Source organism: Choloepus didactylus, chromosome 2, assembly GCF_015220235.1.
Source record: "Choloepus didactylus isolate mChoDid1 chromosome 2, mChoDid1.pri, whole genome shotgun sequence".
NCBI lineage: Eukaryota > Metazoa > Chordata > Mammalia > Pilosa > Megalonychidae > Choloepus > Choloepus didactylus.
Window position 1 is genome coordinate 51068634 of NC_051308.1, and position 19364 is coordinate 51087997.

The following is a 19364-nucleotide window of genomic DNA, read 5'->3' on the forward strand; positions in this document are numbered from 1 at the left end:
GTAGAGAGAAGGGGGCACGGACAGGGCGGATTAAGTACGTCTTTGGGGCTCCCATAACACAGAGAGGACACTAAACTTAAGACTTGGATATGTCATATTTAAAAAAAAAAATCTAAGTAATCATTACTTCAAAAATCAGAATGCTGTAGTATTTCCCTAGACTTACTTCATAATTTGGGATGGTTTGTATTTTCAGTCACATATAAGTAAGTGTGTTGGTATGTAGGGCTTGTGGGGAAGTTAAGGCAATAGTTCTCGAGACTGGCTGCATATTATAATTTCCTGAGGAGTTGAAAAAACTAACAAACAGAGCCTAGGCTTCCCCCTCAGATACTTTAATTCTATTATTATTGTTATTGTTATTATTATTATTTTAAGCTCCAAGTGATTCTAACATACTGTCAGGGTTTAGAGCTGTTTGTATAGAAACTCTCAAGTCTCTGTCTAGCGGTGAGAAATGGGGCAAGGCAAACAAGTCTCGCACAGGTACTAGGTCTATTCCAGATGAGCTAAATCCAATTCATCAGGGATGGGGGTTTGAGAAGCTCCAGGTTAACAAGCTCCCCAGGGGATTTTGCTGTGAAGCCAAACACAGAACCACTGGCGGAGGAATGAGGACCTTGGGCAAAGAAGCAGAGGACTAGTCATTCACTTTTCTGGGGCTTCAGTTCCTCTGTCGACTTGCTGGGGACATAATATTTGCCCCAAAAGAGAGACAAGAGGAAATCATATAAAATGGCCTGGGAGGGAAATGCAGGTAAAATGAGCATCCTGGAGCTCCTGCCCCAGTCTTGGGAGTCTAGAGCGAGTACAGCTGCCGAACGTGTGGTCCATTAGGGCCCATAAGGCAAATTATTAGAATATAGGCTGAGCAGGACTGCACAGGTGAGCATACAAGGTGCTGTGGGACTTACAGGAGGGTCAGAGCACCCTCAGCCCTGGTGGCTCTCAAATCTGGCTGCACAATGGAACCACCACTTTGAAAAAATACTGATGCCTGGGTCTCGCCCCCTGAGATTGGGATGGAGTTGGTTGGTTTGGCACTGGGGCCTTGGTGTTTCTAAAAAAGCTCCCCAGGTGATTCTGAGGTGCAGCCTGGGTTGAAATTAAAGGGACCATGGGAGGCTTCATGAAGGAGGGGCCACCCTAGACTGGAGTTTTAACAGGCAGGGTTTTGCTGGTGAACATGGAGCTATGGGAGTTCCAGGCAGAAGGGAAAGTATTAGCAAAGGCCAAAAGGTGGGAAAAAGTAGGGCTCTATGGGGAGCAGCTAGAAGTCTCATTTGGCTGTGCTCTCAGGAGGAAGTGAGAGATGAGGATGGAGCCAAACATGATACAGGTCCTCAAATGCCAGACTGAGGGTGTTGTGCTTAATTTGGAAGGCAATTAGCACCCAGTAGCTATTCTATTTTTATGCCATAATGAGTCTAGTGACGATTCATTATGACAGACCCATTACCCAAACAACTGCAGTCCTAGATTGCTAGAATATAAATCTAGTATCAAAGTTTACTAACAAGAGTGTCTGAGCACCTTCCAGGACCACTCTGGACTGAGAGGCAAAGAATGAACTTTAAAGAATCTAGACCGAGGAGCAGTACAGGCACACACACGTGCACATGTACACACATGCACGTGTGCTTGTACACACACAAAACAGACCAAAAAATGAGGCAGGCTGCTGGGAATGTCACAGGAGCTGTTGTAGGTCAGAGCATTGAGGGTAAGCATCCCAGTAGAGCTGAGGTCTGAGCTGGCCTCTGATGCGGGGTGGAGGAGATAGGGCAGGTCCACCCCTGGGACCCTGTATTGCTAATTACTACTGATGACTGACAACTCCTCTCCAAGGTCCATGATATCTGCGCCTGCCAGCACAACACTGCCGGCCCCAATTGTGAACGCTGTGCCCCCTTCTACAACAACCAGCCCTGGAGACCTGCAGATGACCAGCACCCCCATGAGTGCCAAAGTATGGGTCTGGGACCATCAGCCCTCTGGGATGCAATGACTTCACCTAGGACCCAGGGAGAATCTATTATGCATTATTTAAATCTAAACCTAATTGCCCTGTTCACAATTAAACAGTGTTTGGGTTGCATTCCTCTGTGGACTCCCACCCTTCTCCTCAGCCAGGTCTGGAGGGCCTGGGGCTTGGTCCATGTTTCCTCTGTCTCCACATGGCTTTCACATCATGCCCAGGTCCTCCTCCTTCTGTCCCCTCCAGCTGCCTTCCCCTATTTAGGACATATCTGGTGCCCTCTTGTTAATTTTCCTACTTGGCCTTTGTCTGCATAAATGAGGGAAAATGGGTCCCCAGCCCAGAGAGAGGCACTGACCAGCAGGAGACCCCGGCGGGTGTTGGAGAGGGCTGGGAACGACCATTCAAAGGGTCTCCCTGGCCCAACATGGTCACGGTTCTTAGGTTGGAAACCACACCGGGAGTTGGAAGAACTGAGTTCTTGCTCCACTCTGCCCTCTTACTGGTCATGTAACCTAAAGTAAATTACGCAAACCTCCCTGGGCCTCAGTTTCCCCACTTCCCTGCCCTGAGCACCTTGCCGAGTGGTTAGAGATGCCAGTGAGCTGCCCTGAAAATGCCTGGTAGATGGCAATGGTGCTGGTCAAACGTCAGGCCCGCGACTCTCCTTTTCCAGGGTGTGACTGCAACGGGCACTCGGAGACTTGTCACTTCGACCCAGCTGTGTTTGCCGCCAGCCAGGGGGCACACGGAGGTGTGTGTGACAACTGCCGGGACCACACTGAGGGCAGGAACTGTGAGCGGTGTCAGCTGCACTATTTCCGAAACCGGCGCCCGGGTGCTTCCATTCAGGAGACCTGTATCCGTGAGTAGGGACTCCGGGACCCAGGGTGTCATCTGTTCAATGCTCCCCATCTCTTCTGAGCATAACAGCACAGGGTGGCTTTGCCTGCATTCCTGGGACACAAAGGCCCAGGGAGCATAAAGACTCGGTTGTGGGTCAGGACTTGGGTGCTCTTGTCTTGGCTGTGCAATTCTAAGCAAGTCATTTAACCTCTGTGGACCATCGCTCCATCAGAATCAATGAATCAATGTATACCCTTTATTTTGGCCATGGGAGAGAAAAAAGTAAATAGAAAATAAAGTTTCTGCTGTCAAGGAAACCACAGACTATTTGGTAATATAAACCATACACACATGAAAAAAAGGGAGCAAAGGAAGGGAGGGAGGAAACAAATATTTACCAAGTGCCTCTGTGTGCCAGGTAGTTTGCCCATGTGGATTTGAGAAGAGAGCTGGTGGGAAGGGGAGCTTTGGGCTCCTCAGAGAATAGGGTGGAGCTCCTTTGTTTTCTTAAAGGAGAAGGGGGCAGGCCACTTCTGATATCCCCACTAGGGAAGAGAGAGAGGATGTGGGGACGATTCTCCTAATGGGGGCCACCAGTGGGTGATAACCTGGGGATCCATGAGCACAAGGGAGTTGGGGAAGGGGAGCAGTGTTTGGGGCCAGTTGTTTGGGGCCAACCCTGTGATCCATCTGCCAGCCATTTCTCCTCCTCCTGCCTGTCCTCACCCTGCAGGAGACTGACCTTCCTGTAAGAGGAACCTGATTATGCTCAAAACCTTTTGTGGGTACCTATTACCTAGAGATAAAATCCACACTCCACACGTGGCTCCCAGGCTCTTCATGGTCTGGCTGCAGTCTCGTCCCTGATGCTCCTCCATCGAATGCCTGTGTACAAGCAGCAGCTCACTCTTACTTGGACATGCCTCACTGTTTTATGCCTTTGTGATTTTGCACATACAATTTCCTCTATCTGGCAAGCTTCTGTCCCTCCCTCCTCCCACTACTCTACCTGACAAACTCATACTTATGCATCAAGTTCACATTTCCATATATGTGTTATTGCTTTTACCATGTAGTAATGTGACTTGTGATTTATTCTTCTATCTCCTCCCACCCCCACAAAGAAAACTCCTTGGTGGCGGGAATTATGACTTATGGCCTCAGGCCCTAGTGCAATGGTTGGCAAATAACTGTTGCTCAAGGAATGTTTGGTGAATGAATGTCTGAATGGGATGGCACAGAATACCCAGGAGTAGCTTAACATGTCCACATACTAGTGAATTCCTAGTGGAGAGAGCAAACCAGACTGAGGCAATCTGATTCAGGCAGGTTTAATTGGTGAAGACTTTCTGGATCAAGAATGAATCTTATGTTTTAAACAATGTAAAAGAAGTCTGGGAGTAGGGGTGGAAGGAGACAGAGCCATTTCCTATTGATATTTGTCTAGAGAAAGAGTAAGACAGACCTGAGTTTGACCCCTATTTCCACCATTTACTTGCTGTATGACCTTAGCTCTTAAACATGTCTGAGCCTCAGTTTCCTCATCTGTATAATGGGGATATTAACCCCCACTTTCAGGCTTATCATGTGGCTAGAATAAGGCAACCTGCAAGAGGCACATGGTAGTTGTTCAATAAATAGTGACAGCAAAAATACTTCTGTATTTCTTAATATGTGTCAGGCGCTGTTCCACATGCTTTACATTTACTCATTTACTTCTCATAAGAAGCTTCTGAGAGCTGTGTTGTTATTATCCCCATTTTACAGAAGAGAAAATGGAGGCACAGAAGGTTTAAGTACTTGACATAGGTAAACAGCCTTAATGGTGGAACAGGGATTTGAACCCAGGCAAGCTGGCTCCTGGAATCTGCTCTTAACCCTCTGCTTTCCTTCTTCCATCCTACCGTGGTGACTGCTTGTCTCTCTCAGCCTGCGAGTGTGACCCTGATGGGGCAGTACCAGGGGCTCCCTGTGACCCAGTGACCGGGCAGTGCGTGTGCAAGGAGCAGGTGCAGGGAGAGCGCTGTGACCTGTGCAGGCCGGGCTTCACGGGACTCACCCACTCCAACCCGCAGGGCTGCCACCGTGAGTAGGGGTGGGCCCACCTGGCGTGGTGTGGGCGGGATGACGGGGGCCATCAGACCTGTGACTTGCCCTGCTTACTGTGCTCTCTTCAGAAGAAATCCCCCTGCTGTGTGGACAGATGTGCTGTGGGGGGCATTTGCCTGAGGTCTGACCTCCCCTTTTCCTCCCCTGCCCCATGCCAGGTGCTATGCACCTGGCCTCCAGCAGGTGGCAGTGCAGGCATAGGCTGGACAGGTGGGACAGAATCAGAGAGGGAGGGAAAGGAGGGGGCGGGGGAAGGCCGGCCGCCAAGCTACCAGGTGGCTGGAGCTGGTGGGAAAGTCTTGTGAGTCAGGCCTGCTGTCTGGAGGGAACAGCCCTGCCCAGTTCTTTTCCCAGGCTGATCCCACTCTCTGGTGGTCCATCCTCTGGGGGTGAGTTTTTTGTGGGGTGTCTACTCTCAGCAGTTTTCCCTCCTGCAGGCTGTGACTGTAACGTTCTGGGGTCCCGGCCAGACATGCCGTGTGATGAGGAGAGTGGGCGCTGCCTGTGTCTGCCCAACGTGGTGGGCCCCAAATGTGACCAGTGCTCTCCCTACCACTGGAAGCTGGCCAGCGGCCGGGGCTGCGAGCCATGTGCCTGTGACCCCCAGAGCTCCCTTAGCCCACAGTGCAACCAGGTATGGCTGGAGGGTGGCTCCAGGATTCCCTCGGCAGGGGTGGTGCCCACCAGCTTCCCTGTCTTGCCTCCACACTGCCCTTCTGGGACTTTCCAGAGCCAGGGCTGGACCTCTCTTGGGAGGCCACCAAATGTCCCCTTCCTCTGTGGCTCTCAGTCTCTGGCATTGCCATATTGCCACACCCTTTGCAGGGCCCGTCTGGGCTTGTCTCTGAGTGGGAGCCCTTGTTCTGGGGATATACCAGCTCTGTGGGCAGTGGGTGAGACCTGGATTCTGGCTCTGATGCCAGGGATCTGGGGCACAGACCCCCATGCCAGCGCAAGGCAGAGCTTGTGAGGGCAGCCCCACAATGGTCCTTCCCCCCCATCCCCTCCAGTTCACAGGTCAGTGCCCCTGTCGGGAAGGGTTTGATGGCCTGACTTGCAGTGCTGCAGCCCTCCGCCAGTGTCCGGACCAGACCTACGGAGACACGGCAGTCGGATGCCGAGGTAAGCTCTCACCCTGTGGGGTGGGGGGGTGCTGAGGCTTCCCACTGTGGGAGGATGAGCACGTGTGGGTGCACGCGGGACGGGGTTGGGGGGGTGCTGAGGCTTCCCACTGTGGGAGGACGAGCACGTGGAGGTGCATGTGCGATGGGGAGTGGGGTGGTTTTGTCATATGGGAGGACTTCATGTATTGATACAAGTGGTGTGGGCCCGGTGGCCCCTGTGAGAGCATTCAGTTTCCCTAACCACTGGGTGCTCGGGCCACTCTGCTATTCCTCTCAGCCTGGGGTGGGTCAAGGTCAGGCCATCCCCATGGCAGGGGGGCTGTTTTTCTCCCCTGTTCCTTGAAAAGGAGCATGTACCAGCAGCCATTTCCAGGGCAATGGCAGGGAGGTTCTTTCCATCTTCACAGATGGAGAAAATGGGTCCTGAGGGTAAATGGATTTCTGTAAATTTCCCCAGAGCATCAGTTTGATATAGTGACAAGAGCAGGGACTTGGGGTGTGCAGACCTGGGTTCTCCTCTCAGCTCTGCCACTGCCTCAATGAGTGACTTTGGACAGGTCACTTCCCCTCTTTAGGTCTCGGTTTCCCCCTCTGAAGAAGGAGGCACATTGTACTCAACATCTCTGTGCCTCGGTGTCCTCATCTATGAAAATGGGAACACTAGAGTTACTAACTTGAAGAGTGGTGGCAAAGGTCAAATGAGCTGGTGTGTGTGTGTGTGTGTGTGTGTGCACGTGCATGCGTGTTTGTGTGTGCATGTGTATAGGTGTGTGCATGTGGGTGCGTGTGTACGTGTGCATGTGTGTTTGTAAGTACATCTGACAGAACAGTGCCTGCACACAGTTGGTGCTGTGTAAGTGTCTGCTTTCACTGTTGATTCTGCATGATTATTGTAGACTATGATTCTAGGTCCTGTAGAAGGACCCTGTGGAGTCATCTAGGGGTCAGACCCCGGCCTTTGACTTGTTTCTCCCTGACCCTAGCCTGTGACTGTGACTTCCGGGGAACGGAGGGCCCGGGCTGTGACAAGTCCTCCGGCCGCTGCCTCTGCCGCCCTGGCCTGACCGGGCCCCGCTGCGACCAGTGCCAGCGAGGCTTCTGCGACCGCTACCCAGTGTGCGTGGCCTGCCATCCTTGCTTCCAGGGCTATGACGCGGACCTCCGGGAGCGGGCCCTGCGTCTCCGCAGCCTCCGCAACGTCTCGGCTGGCCTGTGGCCCAGGCCAGGTCTGGAGGCTCACGGCCTGGCCTTCCGGATCCGGGATGCCAAGAGCAAGATTGAGCAGATCCAAGCGATTCTTGGCAGTGCCTCGGCCACGGAGGAGCAGGTGGCCCAGGTGGCCAGTGCCATACTCTCCCTCAGGTGATTCCCCTTCCCTGCCAAACCTGGGTTCATGGAGGGGGCACGCTTGACCTTCGTGACATTTGCACAGCCCTTTACAGTTTACAAGGCGTTTTCATGTATGTTAACTCTTTCAATTTTCATGACAGTCCTGTGAGGCTGGTGTGGTGGGTGCTGTTACCTCCATTTTGCTGGTAGGAAACAGGCACAGAGAGGTGATGAGACAGAGCCACATGGCCACGGAGGGGCAGAACAGTGACTCGGTGCACAGGCCAGGAGCCCGAGCCTGGCGTTCTTTCTTCCGAGCATCCCGTGCTGCCTGTGGGAGAAAATCAGCTCGGCATTAGTCACCCTGGTGGAGGGCATCAGAGAGCCAGGGCCTCTAAAAATAGCTTAAATTTGCCTTTGGAATGGAAGCATTCCCACCCACACCCCTCCCCCCAGCAGAAGTGCTTGCTTAGTGAGATTTGGTTCTGGAAGCTTCTATAATTAGTTTGCATTCCCTGAGCACTCGCTGACTGACATGCACAGAGCTGTCCAGGTGTGTGATTAGCAGTGGGGAAGGCAGCCTGAGAGGAATGATAACTGAGGCACAGCTATTCATGGATGTGCAAGAGTTTCTTTTGGAGGCTCTGGTGGAGGAGCTGGAGCAACTGTTGGGATCCATTCATTTGTTCCTTCCACATTTTTTTTTTTTTTTTTTTTGAGCATTTGTTATGAACCAAGCATTGTGCTAGGTGATGGGAACATTAAAATTAGTATGACATGGTCTTGTAGTCTTAGCCCTCAAGAAGCTCCCATGGGGGAGACAGATGTGTAAACAGTGAACTCTAATGTCATGCATGTCATGGAAGAGGTGAAACTCCTATAAAGGGTGGTCATGGATGGCTTCAGCAGGGAGTTGCCGTCTGACCTAAGCCTCAAAAGCTGAGTTGGTGGTCCACAGGCCCTCAACAGACTGTGCCCGAGCCAAGCCTCCAAGTGCAAGAAGGCAAGGCGTGGGGGTGGGAGTCTGGGTGTTGGTGGGGCTGCAGGGGGCATCAGCGAGAGAGGAATTTCCAACAGTTCAGTGGTCGTGGGACTGAGGTGGATGCAAGTGGATCCTGAGACCCCTGCAAGGGAGGCAAGCAATGGGCAGGGGCTACGGGGTCTGGAGCTCAATAGGGAGGCTTGGACTGGAGGATGGAGAGTAGGGGAGCCACGGGTGGGTGGCTGAAGTCAGCCTGGAGAGAGCCGTGGAGGACGGGGGAAGCCAGGAGCCAGGAGAGCAGCTGTGGGGAGGGGCAGGGGGGTCAGGAATGTTAGGGTCACGGAAGTCCAGGGAGGAGTTTTATGCAGGTCATGTAAGGGTCTCACCTGCAGGGGGATCAGGGGAGATTGTGCCAGCCCTTTGTTCAGCAGAAGGTGGCCTTTCAGCTTGGGGGCTCTCTGTCCTGTGGCCTTTTGCTGAAGGTCTCTGTTTTTCCTGACCCAGTAGCAGTTTCTCCAAGGGGATGGCTGGTCCTGAGGTGGCAAAACCCCTCCTATATTTAAGTGAAAGTTCCTCTCCCATGTCAGGGGGATTCTGCAGGGCCTGCAGCTGGATCTGCCCCTAGAGGAGGAGACGTTGTCCCTCCCAGGAGACTTGGAGAGTCTGGACAGAAGCTTCCATCGCCTTCTCATCATGTATCAGAGCAAGAGGGAGCAGTTTGAAAAAATCAGCAGTGCTGACCCTTCAGGTGAGGAGAGGGGCCTCAGCGCCCACACATAGCCTCTGCTCCTCTTCTCATCTCCAGCCTCCAGGTCCAGGGGAGGCTCAATCCCTCTCCCCTCTTCCCACAGGAGCCTTCCGGATGCTGATGGCAGCCTATGACCAATCATCCCAGGCTGCCCAGCAGGTTTCCGACAGCTCCCGCCTGCTGCTCCAGCTCCGGGACAGCCGGAGAGAGGCAGAGCGGCTGGAGAAGCAGGTGGGCGGAGGAGGGGGTGCCAGTGGCCCTCAGCTCGCAGCCCTGAGGCTGGAGATGGCTTCCTTCCCTGACCTGACTCCCACCATCAACAAGGTGAGCCTTTGACTCATGTCATGGGGTCCCACATCCTGGAGCCTACCCCACCCCGCCCCAGCTTGCCACCCGCTAAAGGCTGCCACACATTGCCCATTGGGGCAAAGGTGCCCCAATGAGAACCCATTCCAGTCCCCCACCCATCCTGACCCTTGTGCCCCTCATGGTGCCCTCAGCGGTTGCTAAGGGAAAAGTTTCTGGTGCCTGGTTACCATGGAGATGTCTGGCTATTTGCTTTCCAGGTGTGGGATAGGCATGGTTGTTGAGGAACCTGGGGTAGCCTCTTTGACAGCCCCATCTCTCCACAGCTTTGTGGGGGCTCCAGGCAGACAGCCTGCACCCCAGGAGCGTGCCCTGGTGAGCTGTGCCCCCGAGACAATGTCACTGCCTGCGGCTCCCACTGCAGAGGTGCCCTCCCCAGGGCAGGCGGGGCCTTCCGGATGGCAGGGCAGGTGGCCGAGCAGCTGCGGGGCTTCAACACCCAGCTCCAGCAGACCAGGCAGATGGTAGGTGTGGGCCGGGGGGGCTGGGCAGCCCCTGGAGGAGGCAGAGAGGACAGGCAGTTCTAGGACCCCGTGGCAGTTCAGACTTCACTTCTTATAGTTGGGGGACTAAAGCTCAGAGATGTTAGGCAACTTGTCCAAGGCCCCACAGCAAGTGAGAGACTTTGCAGCCAAGGTTTTGGACTTTTTTACTCTACATCCCTGTTAGTTATAAATGCTTCCTAGGTTGGCCTTGGGGTAGAGGGTGGTTGGTGGGATCCTTGGGGGCTGCTCAGGGGCTCTCCCCCTAGACCGTGAGCTCCATCAAGGGAGGGGCTGAGTCTAATTTGATCTGTAGTCTCAGCTCCTCGCATGCTATTGTTCAGAGTGCTAAGTGTTTACTGAGCCTCTCTGAGGCTAAAAAATCCATGAAACTTTGGCTGCTCCTGACCCCAGCGTGTGTCTTCAGATCAGGGCAGCCGAGGAAGCCGCCTCGCAGGTGCAAACGGATGCTCAGCGCCTGGAGATCCAGGTGAGCTCCAGCCGCTCCCAGATGGAGGAAGATGTCAGGCGCACAAGGCTCCTCATCCAGCAGGTCCGGGACTTCCTCTCAGGTAAGCCCAGTCTTTATCCTTTACTGCCCCTCTTTTCCACATCCAGATCATCAACCGGCCATCTCCGCCTCTCCTCTCCTCTCTTCTCCAGATCATCTTCCATCCCCTCCGTCAGGGCCACCATCACTCCATCATGGCCTTCTAGTTGCTCTCCCCACCCCCCACCCCCCCCCACCCCCCCCCCCCCCGCTCTCAACATAACAGCTTGAAACATCTGTTTAAAATGTAAACCGGATCACATCCTTCTCTTGCTGAAAATCCTTCAATCATCTTATTCTTGGAATAAAATCCCGAGATTTTATTACGGCCTGCAAAGTCTTATCATGGCCTGCAAAGTCTGGCCTCTGCCCCCCTCTTGGAGGTGACCTTGTGCCCCTCTCCCGCTTGCTCACTGGTCTTCTTTTTTCCAATCTTTGAATGCGTCAAGCTGTTGCTTGACTTGGGGATTTTTATTTGCAGTTTCTCTGCTGGAATGCTCTTCCAGAGGCTGCTTCTTGTCCTCCAGGTCTCGGTTTAAAAATCAGCTCCTTAGTGAGGCCTTTCTTACCACCCTATCTGTGGTCGTCCCTCTCCCCTCCTATTCCCCTTCGGTGTCTTACTTTCATTGTGCTACTCAGTCTCTGTGGTTATTTAATTCATTTGTCTCCTGGTATATTGTTTGTCTCCTCACTAGTTTGTAAACTCCAGGAGGGCAGGGATAATGGTATGTCTTGTCTGCCACTGTATCGTTACCAGCACCTAGCAGAAGTCCAGATACAGAGAGGCACCCAACGTTTGTTGAATAAATGAATGAGTCAGCCCCCCTCCCCTCTTGTCCCAGGCAGTGAGAAAGGGCTGTGAGGAGCTCAGGGGACCTGCATGACTTTGGGGGAGTTGCTTTTCTCTTTCCTCCTCTTTCACTTCTGGAAACGGGAATGGTAGTATTTCACAAGTTTATTCTGAGGATCAAATAACTGATGTAAAATGTGCTTTGAAAAATTAAAAATGCCTCAGGAATGTGAGTTGATATTATTAGATTTCTGGTCCCTGCCAGGGAATTTGCTTGGCTGGGAGCCCAGTTAATATGAGCTGAGGGCTTGGTAACTCTAGTGTCTTTTTTTTTGCTACTCAAACAGGTCAGAGCCTTCCCCCAACCCCCCTACCCCCTGAGTGCAAATAGCAGGTTGGAAAGAGGCAGAAGGGTCTTCTGAGGTGCTGTGTCTTGCCCCAGGACATGCAGGGGCCAGCCTCCCAGAGAGTCCCACCCTGGGGGAGAATGTCACCTGGGGGCACAGGGACTTGGGGCACACCAACACGGATGGAGGGGCAGGCCAAAGTTTGGGGCTCAGACTCATGGATAAGGAGGTCTCACCCCTGAGTCGAGCCCCATGGGGCTGAATGGGCACCTGTCCTGTGTTAACTCGGGATCCCAGTGGCTTGGAAGACTCTTCTCCAGACTGCAGCCCCAGCTCACAGGAAAAGGGAGTGCTGGGCAGTGGGGCCCTTTTGGTCCTTTTAGTTAAACTGGTGTCTCAGGTCAGTGCTAGGTTGGGGGCAGGTGCAGAGAGAAGAGCAGGGCCTGGGACAATTCCCACAGGGACCATAGCCGGGTGGGTTCTGGTCTCCAACATCCTAGTGTGGGAGGGGCCGGGTACTAGCTGCGGACATGAGGAGTCACAGCATGGGAAGGAGAGTGGAAGGCCTAAGGAGGAGGGACAAAACATCTTTCCCAGCACTTTAGAGATAATTGATAAAAGTAATAGCTAAGGCTCATTGGGCTCTCATTAAGTGCATGGCACTGTTCTAAGTACTTTGCATGTATTACGTTATTTAATCCTGACAACAGGGGGTAAGTAGAATTATTCCTTCCGCTTTGCAGATGAGGAATGTAGGCACTGGGAGGTTGAGGGACCAGCCTGGGGGCATACAGCTTGGAGGATGTGCAGCTAGGGTTCCAGCCCAGTGGTCTAACTCCACTGGCCACACTCTTGATTATCTTACTAAGGGAAACAGACACACAAAGACACACAACTACACATGCACATAAATTACACATATACATATGCACATACATGTAATACATACACAGGAACACACATACGCAAACAATACGTGCACTTGCACGCACAAAATACACAGATTCACATGCATTCAACACACACCACACACATACAGACACATAATACATATGCACATACACACACAATAGATAAACATCCACACGTACATATACACGTATACACCATATCCCTTTTGCCTCCTTGCCTTCACTAATGCTTTTCCTCTCCCTGGGTTGTCTCCCTTGCACCACCTCTCCTGACCTGGCTAATTCCCACTCACCCTCTAAGAACCCTTTCAGGCAACCCACTCTTCAGAAGCCTCCCTATCAAACTGGGATAAGTGCCCCACTCCAGTTGTTCATCCTAGCACACTGTAATTCCTTGTTTTTGTGCCTGTCTCTCCTGCTAGATTTTGAGCTCCATAAGGGCAGAGGCTGAGTCTAATTTGATTTGTAGGTTCAGCTCTTCGCATGCTATTGGTCAGAGCAATAAATATTTGCTGAATCCTTCGGAGACTCAGAAGCGCATCAGACCAAGGGTAATGCAGACCAAGCCTGTGGATGTGGCAGACGGCACATGGAATAAAGGAAGGGGCAGAGCTAGGTGGGATGGTTCCCGTGGTGAGAGGCTTTCTGGGAAGGTGCATGTTGAGCCTTGTTTTGAGCAAAGGACTCTGGTTAGATGAGAGGTTATGGTCCTGATAGGGAGGGTCCTTGTGATAGCTTGGAGTTGGGGATAAGCACACTTAGTCAAACTCAACTACATTTCTGCCTTGGGCTCCTGTAGTGTGCTGCTTCAGGCTGGCCCCACAGGGACACAGGGATGAACAGGTCATGGGTTCCCTCTTCCAGGAGTGTTCTTCCAACTGGCAAGGGGAAGGGCCTGGGACTGGGGCTTGTGTAGCCAGCTGATTGCAAGTAAGGCTGGGCCCTGGCCCACAGAGGTGGACGGTTTCTAGGGCAAACCTTCTGGGTGGGTGCACCTTTCCCTCAAACTTCTATGCCAGTAGAATCTGTAAAAGTGAGCAGGGTGAGTGGGAAAGAGAGACCATCTCTACACTTCTGACTTTGCTCTTTGGCACAGATTTGGCTTTTTAAAACTCTTGCTAATTGATGATTTCATTTCCTCCCCTCAGATTGGCAGTTGTTATTCCCATTTCACTGATCAGGAAACTGAGCTCACAGAGGCCACTTGGCTTGCCCCAGGTTGCTTGAATAGGAAAGGGGAGAACTGGGAATGGAGCCCTTTCAATCATTCATTCACTCTACAAATTCTTACTCAGTGCCTCCAAGTGCCGGGCACTGTGCTAGGTGCTGGGCATATGGCTGTGGAGAAAACAAAAGCTCTGATGTCATGGGGGCTTATATTCTAGTGGGGACAGCAAACAATAAACCAAATAAATGAGCTAAGTGTATGTCTGGGGGAGAAAGGTAAAGTAGGGTAGGACAAGAAGTATACAAGTAGGTTGGTGGTTGCAATTTTAGATCAGATGGCCAACATGGGCCTCTCTGAGAAGGTAGCATTTAAGCCAAGAACTGCTCATCTCTATCTGCTTCTGCAAAATTGATCACCCTGGCGTGAGGAGGGGTGTGTGAAAAGGGTCTGATTGCCCAGGGAAGCAGCTCCAGTTCCTGGCTGCTCTCCCTAATTTAGGGCTGATTATATACGTGCTTCAGGCATTGTTTGGAACCAGCTGTCTGGCACCACCTCCTTCTCCCCAACCCGAGGCTTCCTGGGGTTCCAGACACTGAGTTTGCCACAGCTGTGCTGGCCCCCCTCCTCCCTGTGGCACAGAAGCACGGGACAATCATCCTTGTGCAGCCCTCCTGGAAATTCTCCCCAAACAGGGCCCTGAGACTGGTTGATCAGAGGTGGCTGCTCCTTGGGGCAGCAAGACAGAAGTGCCACGGTGTGTGCTGCCCAGCCTGGGGGGCTTCCTGATCTTTGGGGAGGTGGGTGGGCTCCTCCAACATGATGAATGACTGTCTTCCAGACCCTGGCACAGATGCAGCCACCATCCAGGAGGTCAGTGAGGCAGTGCTGGCCCTGTGGCTGCCCACAGACTCAGCGACAGTCCTGCGCAAGATGAATGAGATCCAGGCCATTGCGGCCCGGCTCCCCAATGTGGACCTGGTGCTGTCCCAGACCAAGGAGGACATCGCACGGGCCCGCAGGCTCCAGGCTGAGGCCGAGCAGGCCAGGTACAGGTCCTGAGCCCTGAACTGGAGCTGGTTTTCTGCCCTGGTTTGGGCTGGCTTTCTGCGGGGAGTGGGAGAAGAACCTCTGTAGGTCTGAGGGGTGCAGAGGGCTGGGAGACAGGAGGGGCTGCTTAACATGGTGGGAGACAGTGACAAGATACAGAGTCCAGGTTCAACTTCACTCCTCATGGCCCTGGCTGTTGGAAACCTTGCTCAAAGGGTGTCTTGGGCATAACACTCACACTCCTCCTCTCTGCTTGGGGGGTCTTGGGGTGTATTAACTGAGTTAATATTCCACTTGCCCTTTGTCTTTGCTGGGAAGAGTATTTTCTTGGATTGGTGAGGGAAGAGAACCAGGCATTTATTCCTTCTCCTGTTCACTTGTTCTCTCTCCCCTCTCCCTCCGCTCCCCTCGCCCCAGGAGCCGCGCCCACACTGTGGAAGGCCAGGTCGAGGACGTGGTGGGGAACCTGCAGCAGGGCACAGTGGCACTGCAGGAAGCTCAGGACACCATGCAAGGCACCAGCCACTCCCTTCGGCTTATCCAGGAAAGGGTGGCTGAGGTGAGCCTTATAGCTTGTTTCCCCCATATTTGGGGCATGAACAACCAAATTCAGGCCCAGGACATAGAAGATTCCAGAAAGTGGCCCTGATGGACACTGAGCTGAAGGTCCAAAGAAGGAAGATTATAAGCCTTGGGCCTGGCTTTGAGCCTTTGATTTACTGGTCTTATGGCAGGGGTGCTGAATCCCCACCCAGCAGGGTGGGCTTCACCCGAGGAGACCTGGATGTCAGTGGGCCAGACAGAGGATTGGGAGGGGGACAATCTGTGACTTCCAGGTTGAAGAGTTTTTGCGGCCTGATAAATCAGAGAAAAGATGGTGGATGAAGGCCCCTGCCTCTGAGACTCACCACAAACCCCAGATCTCCCTCCTCTTTCCACAAAGGTTCAGCAGGTTTTGGGACCAGCAGAAAAGCTGGTGACGAGCATGATGGAGCAGCTGGGTGACTTCCGGGCACGGATGGAGGAGCTCCGCCGTCAGGCTGGGCAGCAGCAAGCTCAAGCGGCCCAGGCCCAGCAACTTGCCAAGGGTGCCAGCAAGCAGGCACTGAGTGCCCAGGAGGTACAGAAGGGGTAGAGTTAAGGGCAGTGTCCAAGGAAATTCAGTCAGGGAGAGGGTCCTGAGCAGGAGGGGACTTCAGATACTTTATAAGAACATGGACTCCCCCCAAAAATAGAATAACAGAATTATGAGGGCTTTCAGAATTAACCCAAATCTGGCTGCGTTCTGAATTCTATTTCCAGTTGCTTCTGAGGTAGCTGGTTCAGGGACATTAGAAACAATCTGGTCCAATCCCTCTTCTTTTACAGATGAGGTGGTGACTTGTCCAGAGGTCCAAAGCTCATCTATAAGGCAGGTCTCTTGATATTTGGTCCAGATTGTCCCACTCTACTGAGCCCTGTCATGGGTCCCCAGCCTAGAAAGATACTCTTGGCTTAACCTAACCCAGGTCCCATCACTGTCAGAATTAGATCAGCGAGAAGATCAAGGAGCCAATCTCGGTGTCTCAGATATACCACCTTCCGTATAAATGACAACTATGTGCCTGGCACTGTGCTGGCAGTGAAGTAGGAAATGACAGGAGCTGGAGGTGGGAGGGGGAGAAATACAGACAAAGTTTAAAACACAGTCTACGGCCTAGGGGTTTTTCTAGGTGAAACAAACCCACTGGGGAGTGATAGGAGGCACCACATCATTCTGTGTTGACTTGGGTGATATCAAATGCTTTGCCTTCACACTTTAGGACTTTGGATGATAATGATGGTGACACTGAGACCTTTCTACCTTTTCCAGGGATTTGAGATACTAAAGCAAAAGTATGCCAAGTTGAAGGACAGGTTGGGGCAGAGCCCGATGCTGGGGGAGCAGGGCAGCCGGATCATGAGTGTCAAGATGGAGGCAGAAGAGCTGTTTGGGGAGACCGTGAAGATGATGGACAAGATGAAAGGTGAGGGAATGGTGCAGGGGCTAGGACTGCTGGGCATCCCTGAAGACCAGTCCCAGCCCAGGGTTTCTGAGGCCCACCCTTCTCAGAGCTAGTCACTCTAACGAAGGGAGATCAGTTGGGATTGATTGGGGACCTAATAAATATGAGGTACAATCACGGAGCTATGGGGAAGGCAGGGATGTTCACAAGCCCAAGACTACAAGAAGGTTATGATCCAGCTGGGACCATTTTTTTCCTATCACCTGCAAGATGCATGATGCTTTATTTAATAGCACAAAATGGCCTATGATAGGGGACCAAATAATAAGAATTCTAGGGATTCAGAGGATAAATAATTTCAGAGGTAAATATCAGTCCAGAATATGTAATGTCTGAGGTGAGCCTTGAAGGATATGCAGTTTGGGAGAGGACAAGAAGAGGCAGAATATCAAGACAAAGGCAGGTGTAAAGGAACAAGGCATGTTCTGAGGATGTGACAGGACCCACCCAACAGGTGAGGAGGATTGATGAGGAACAGAACTAGTGGGAGAGAAGTGGCATGGGGTCAACACGGCTGGCCTCCAAGGCAGGATGAGGAGTGTAGACTCAGTCTGGGAGGCAGTAGGAACCATTGAAGGTTTTTGAATCTGGCAGAAACATAATGAAAGTAGCTTTTGAAACGGTTCTGAGGCTTCCTCAGAAAGGGCAACAGAGATTTCCTGGGATCAGGGTCAGTTCTCTAAGCTTTGATGATGGAGCACTGGGCTGGTGTGTCTGGTGAATGCCACAAAGAGAGTTTCTCTGAATTTCAGTGAAAACTTTTGGTAAAAATCTCTTTGGGAAGCCAAGTGGACACCCTGGGGAAGGGTAGGTTGGTGGGTTGATGATGAGCAGATGTGAGGTTGTGCAAACCACACCTGAAAGGTGGAAGGGGAAGAGCTGACCTAGAGGGGGCATTCAGGGTGGGGTCGGTGCTTGCCCTGCCCTTGGTCATCAATGCTTTGCACAAAGATAAAGAATTTGCTAATCTTTTCTTGGATGACAGATAATTAATTTGCTCGATAACAGAACCAATAGTCTAAGGCAATCACAAATGTCTGAAGGATGGCCTGAAACTAACAGGACAAAATTAGATAAGGAGAAAAGTTAACTCCCACTATTGCCTTGTTTGGGCCTAAAGCCACAAGTGCAGTTCAGGTGAGGCCTGGCTTCTCAGTTTCAGCTAATATAGCTGATAATACTTTATAGCTGGTAGGTGATAAGCAAACAGCAGTTGTTACTCACCTGAAAAAGACCTGAGCGTTTTGAATAACTGCAAGTTTGATAGAGAGCTAATAAACACAAAGGAGCCAAAATAAGGGACGTAATAGCGCAGGAGTGATTTTTAAAATATTTAACAGCTGGTGTGGCAAGCACCTGCCAACCCAAAAGGCTCAGGCTCTAGCAGTGGAATAGGCAAGTACCTGCTTGCAGGCATATACCTTTAGTTGCAGGGTTATTGGGAGGATCATGGGCATGAGGACAACAGCTATTTAGCAACCACTGTGAAAGTATTTACATATTTTATTAACCTGTAGATCCATGTGGGTACCCAGCAGACTAGGACTAACCTTGTACACTCTGCTGATAGCATCTCACCTGGGGGATGGTGACTGAGTGGTGGCTACTACATCTTCAAGAGCAATATTGACAAATCTGCACTCATTCAGAGGAGAGTGTCTAGAGTGGGCAGGAAAAGAAGGGCCCAGCAATGACATCAGATGAGGAATGGATGAAGGCACTAGGGATGTTTAATCCAGAGAAGATAAGGCCTCAGGCATATGAAGGATTGCCGTGTGGGAGACAGAACAGGTATATGCCAAACCATCAGAAGGCAGACCGGAACCAATGGCTGGAAGCAAGAAGTGGTTAGATTTTTGGCTTAATGAGAAGACTTTTGAAATACTCAGAGCGCCTGAAGTTGGAGGCTTGTGTGGCAGTGCATTCCCTCCCTATTCCTGGAAAAGTTCAGGTTGAAGCTGGGGACCAGCTCTCAAAAATGCTGAAGAGTGGATTCATGCCTAGAGGGACAGGAGGGACAGGCTAGACTAGATCTCTTTAGAATGCTTCAAGTCCTCCAAGCATGGTTTGGTGGTGTATGCAGAATGGACTGGAGGAGGAAGACTGGATTTATCTGGAGTGGCATTTTGGAGAAGGAAAGTGGGGAAGAATTCCAGTCACCCAGCCAGCTCCTTTGCCATGGTGTCCAATTGGGGATCACTGGGGAGAGGGCAGCTGTCTGGGTCCAAGAGCAATGTGTTGCAAATCTTGGTGCCACTTGGGTCTGGAACAAATGAGAGAACCCAGGGTAGAGGAGAAGGGTGGGGGAACAGATAATTGGGAGTAATGTCTTCTGGGTCTGGATCTTGTTGGATCTAAGAGCCAGAAGGTGGCTGGAGAAGAGGCATAGGGCTGGAAAGAGCATTTTGCATGTAGTCTCAGCCCCTGCCTTGGAGGACAGACTCCCCTGGAGGCATTTCTCCTGCACACACTGCCTCCAGGTAGGTGGAAAGAGATGAGAGGGGTGGGAGCCTTTGGGTATCTCACCAGCTCCTCTTCCCCA

General features: G+C 52.0%; 1 protein-coding gene across 7 annotated transcripts in view; it reads left to right on the forward strand.

Annotated features, from left to right (window-relative positions):
* LAMB3 (laminin subunit beta 3) overlaps positions 1-19364 on the forward strand; it is a 61052-nt gene that overhangs the window by 41094 nt on the left and 594 nt on the right. For all 7 annotated transcript variants that reach the window (XM_037824718.1, XM_037824714.1, XM_037824707.1 and 4 more), the window contains 14 exons: positions 1849-1969; positions 2655-2843; positions 4754-4909; positions 5371-5567; positions 5944-6055; positions 7041-7419; positions 8956-9116; positions 9220-9440; positions 9749-9946; positions 10392-10536; positions 14569-14776; positions 15195-15336; positions 15721-15897; positions 16630-16783. In XM_037824718.1, the coding sequence (XP_037680646.1) occupies positions 1849-1969; positions 2655-2843; positions 4754-4909; positions 5371-5567; positions 5944-6055; positions 7041-7419; positions 8956-9116; positions 9220-9440; positions 9749-9946; positions 10392-10536; positions 14569-14776; positions 15195-15336; positions 15721-15897; positions 16630-16783 (2560 nt within the window). The remainder of the gene's footprint in view (positions 1-1848; positions 1970-2654; positions 2844-4753; positions 4910-5370; positions 5568-5943; positions 6056-7040; positions 7420-8955; positions 9117-9219; positions 9441-9748; positions 9947-10391; positions 10537-14568; positions 14777-15194; positions 15337-15720; positions 15898-16629; positions 16784-19364) is intronic.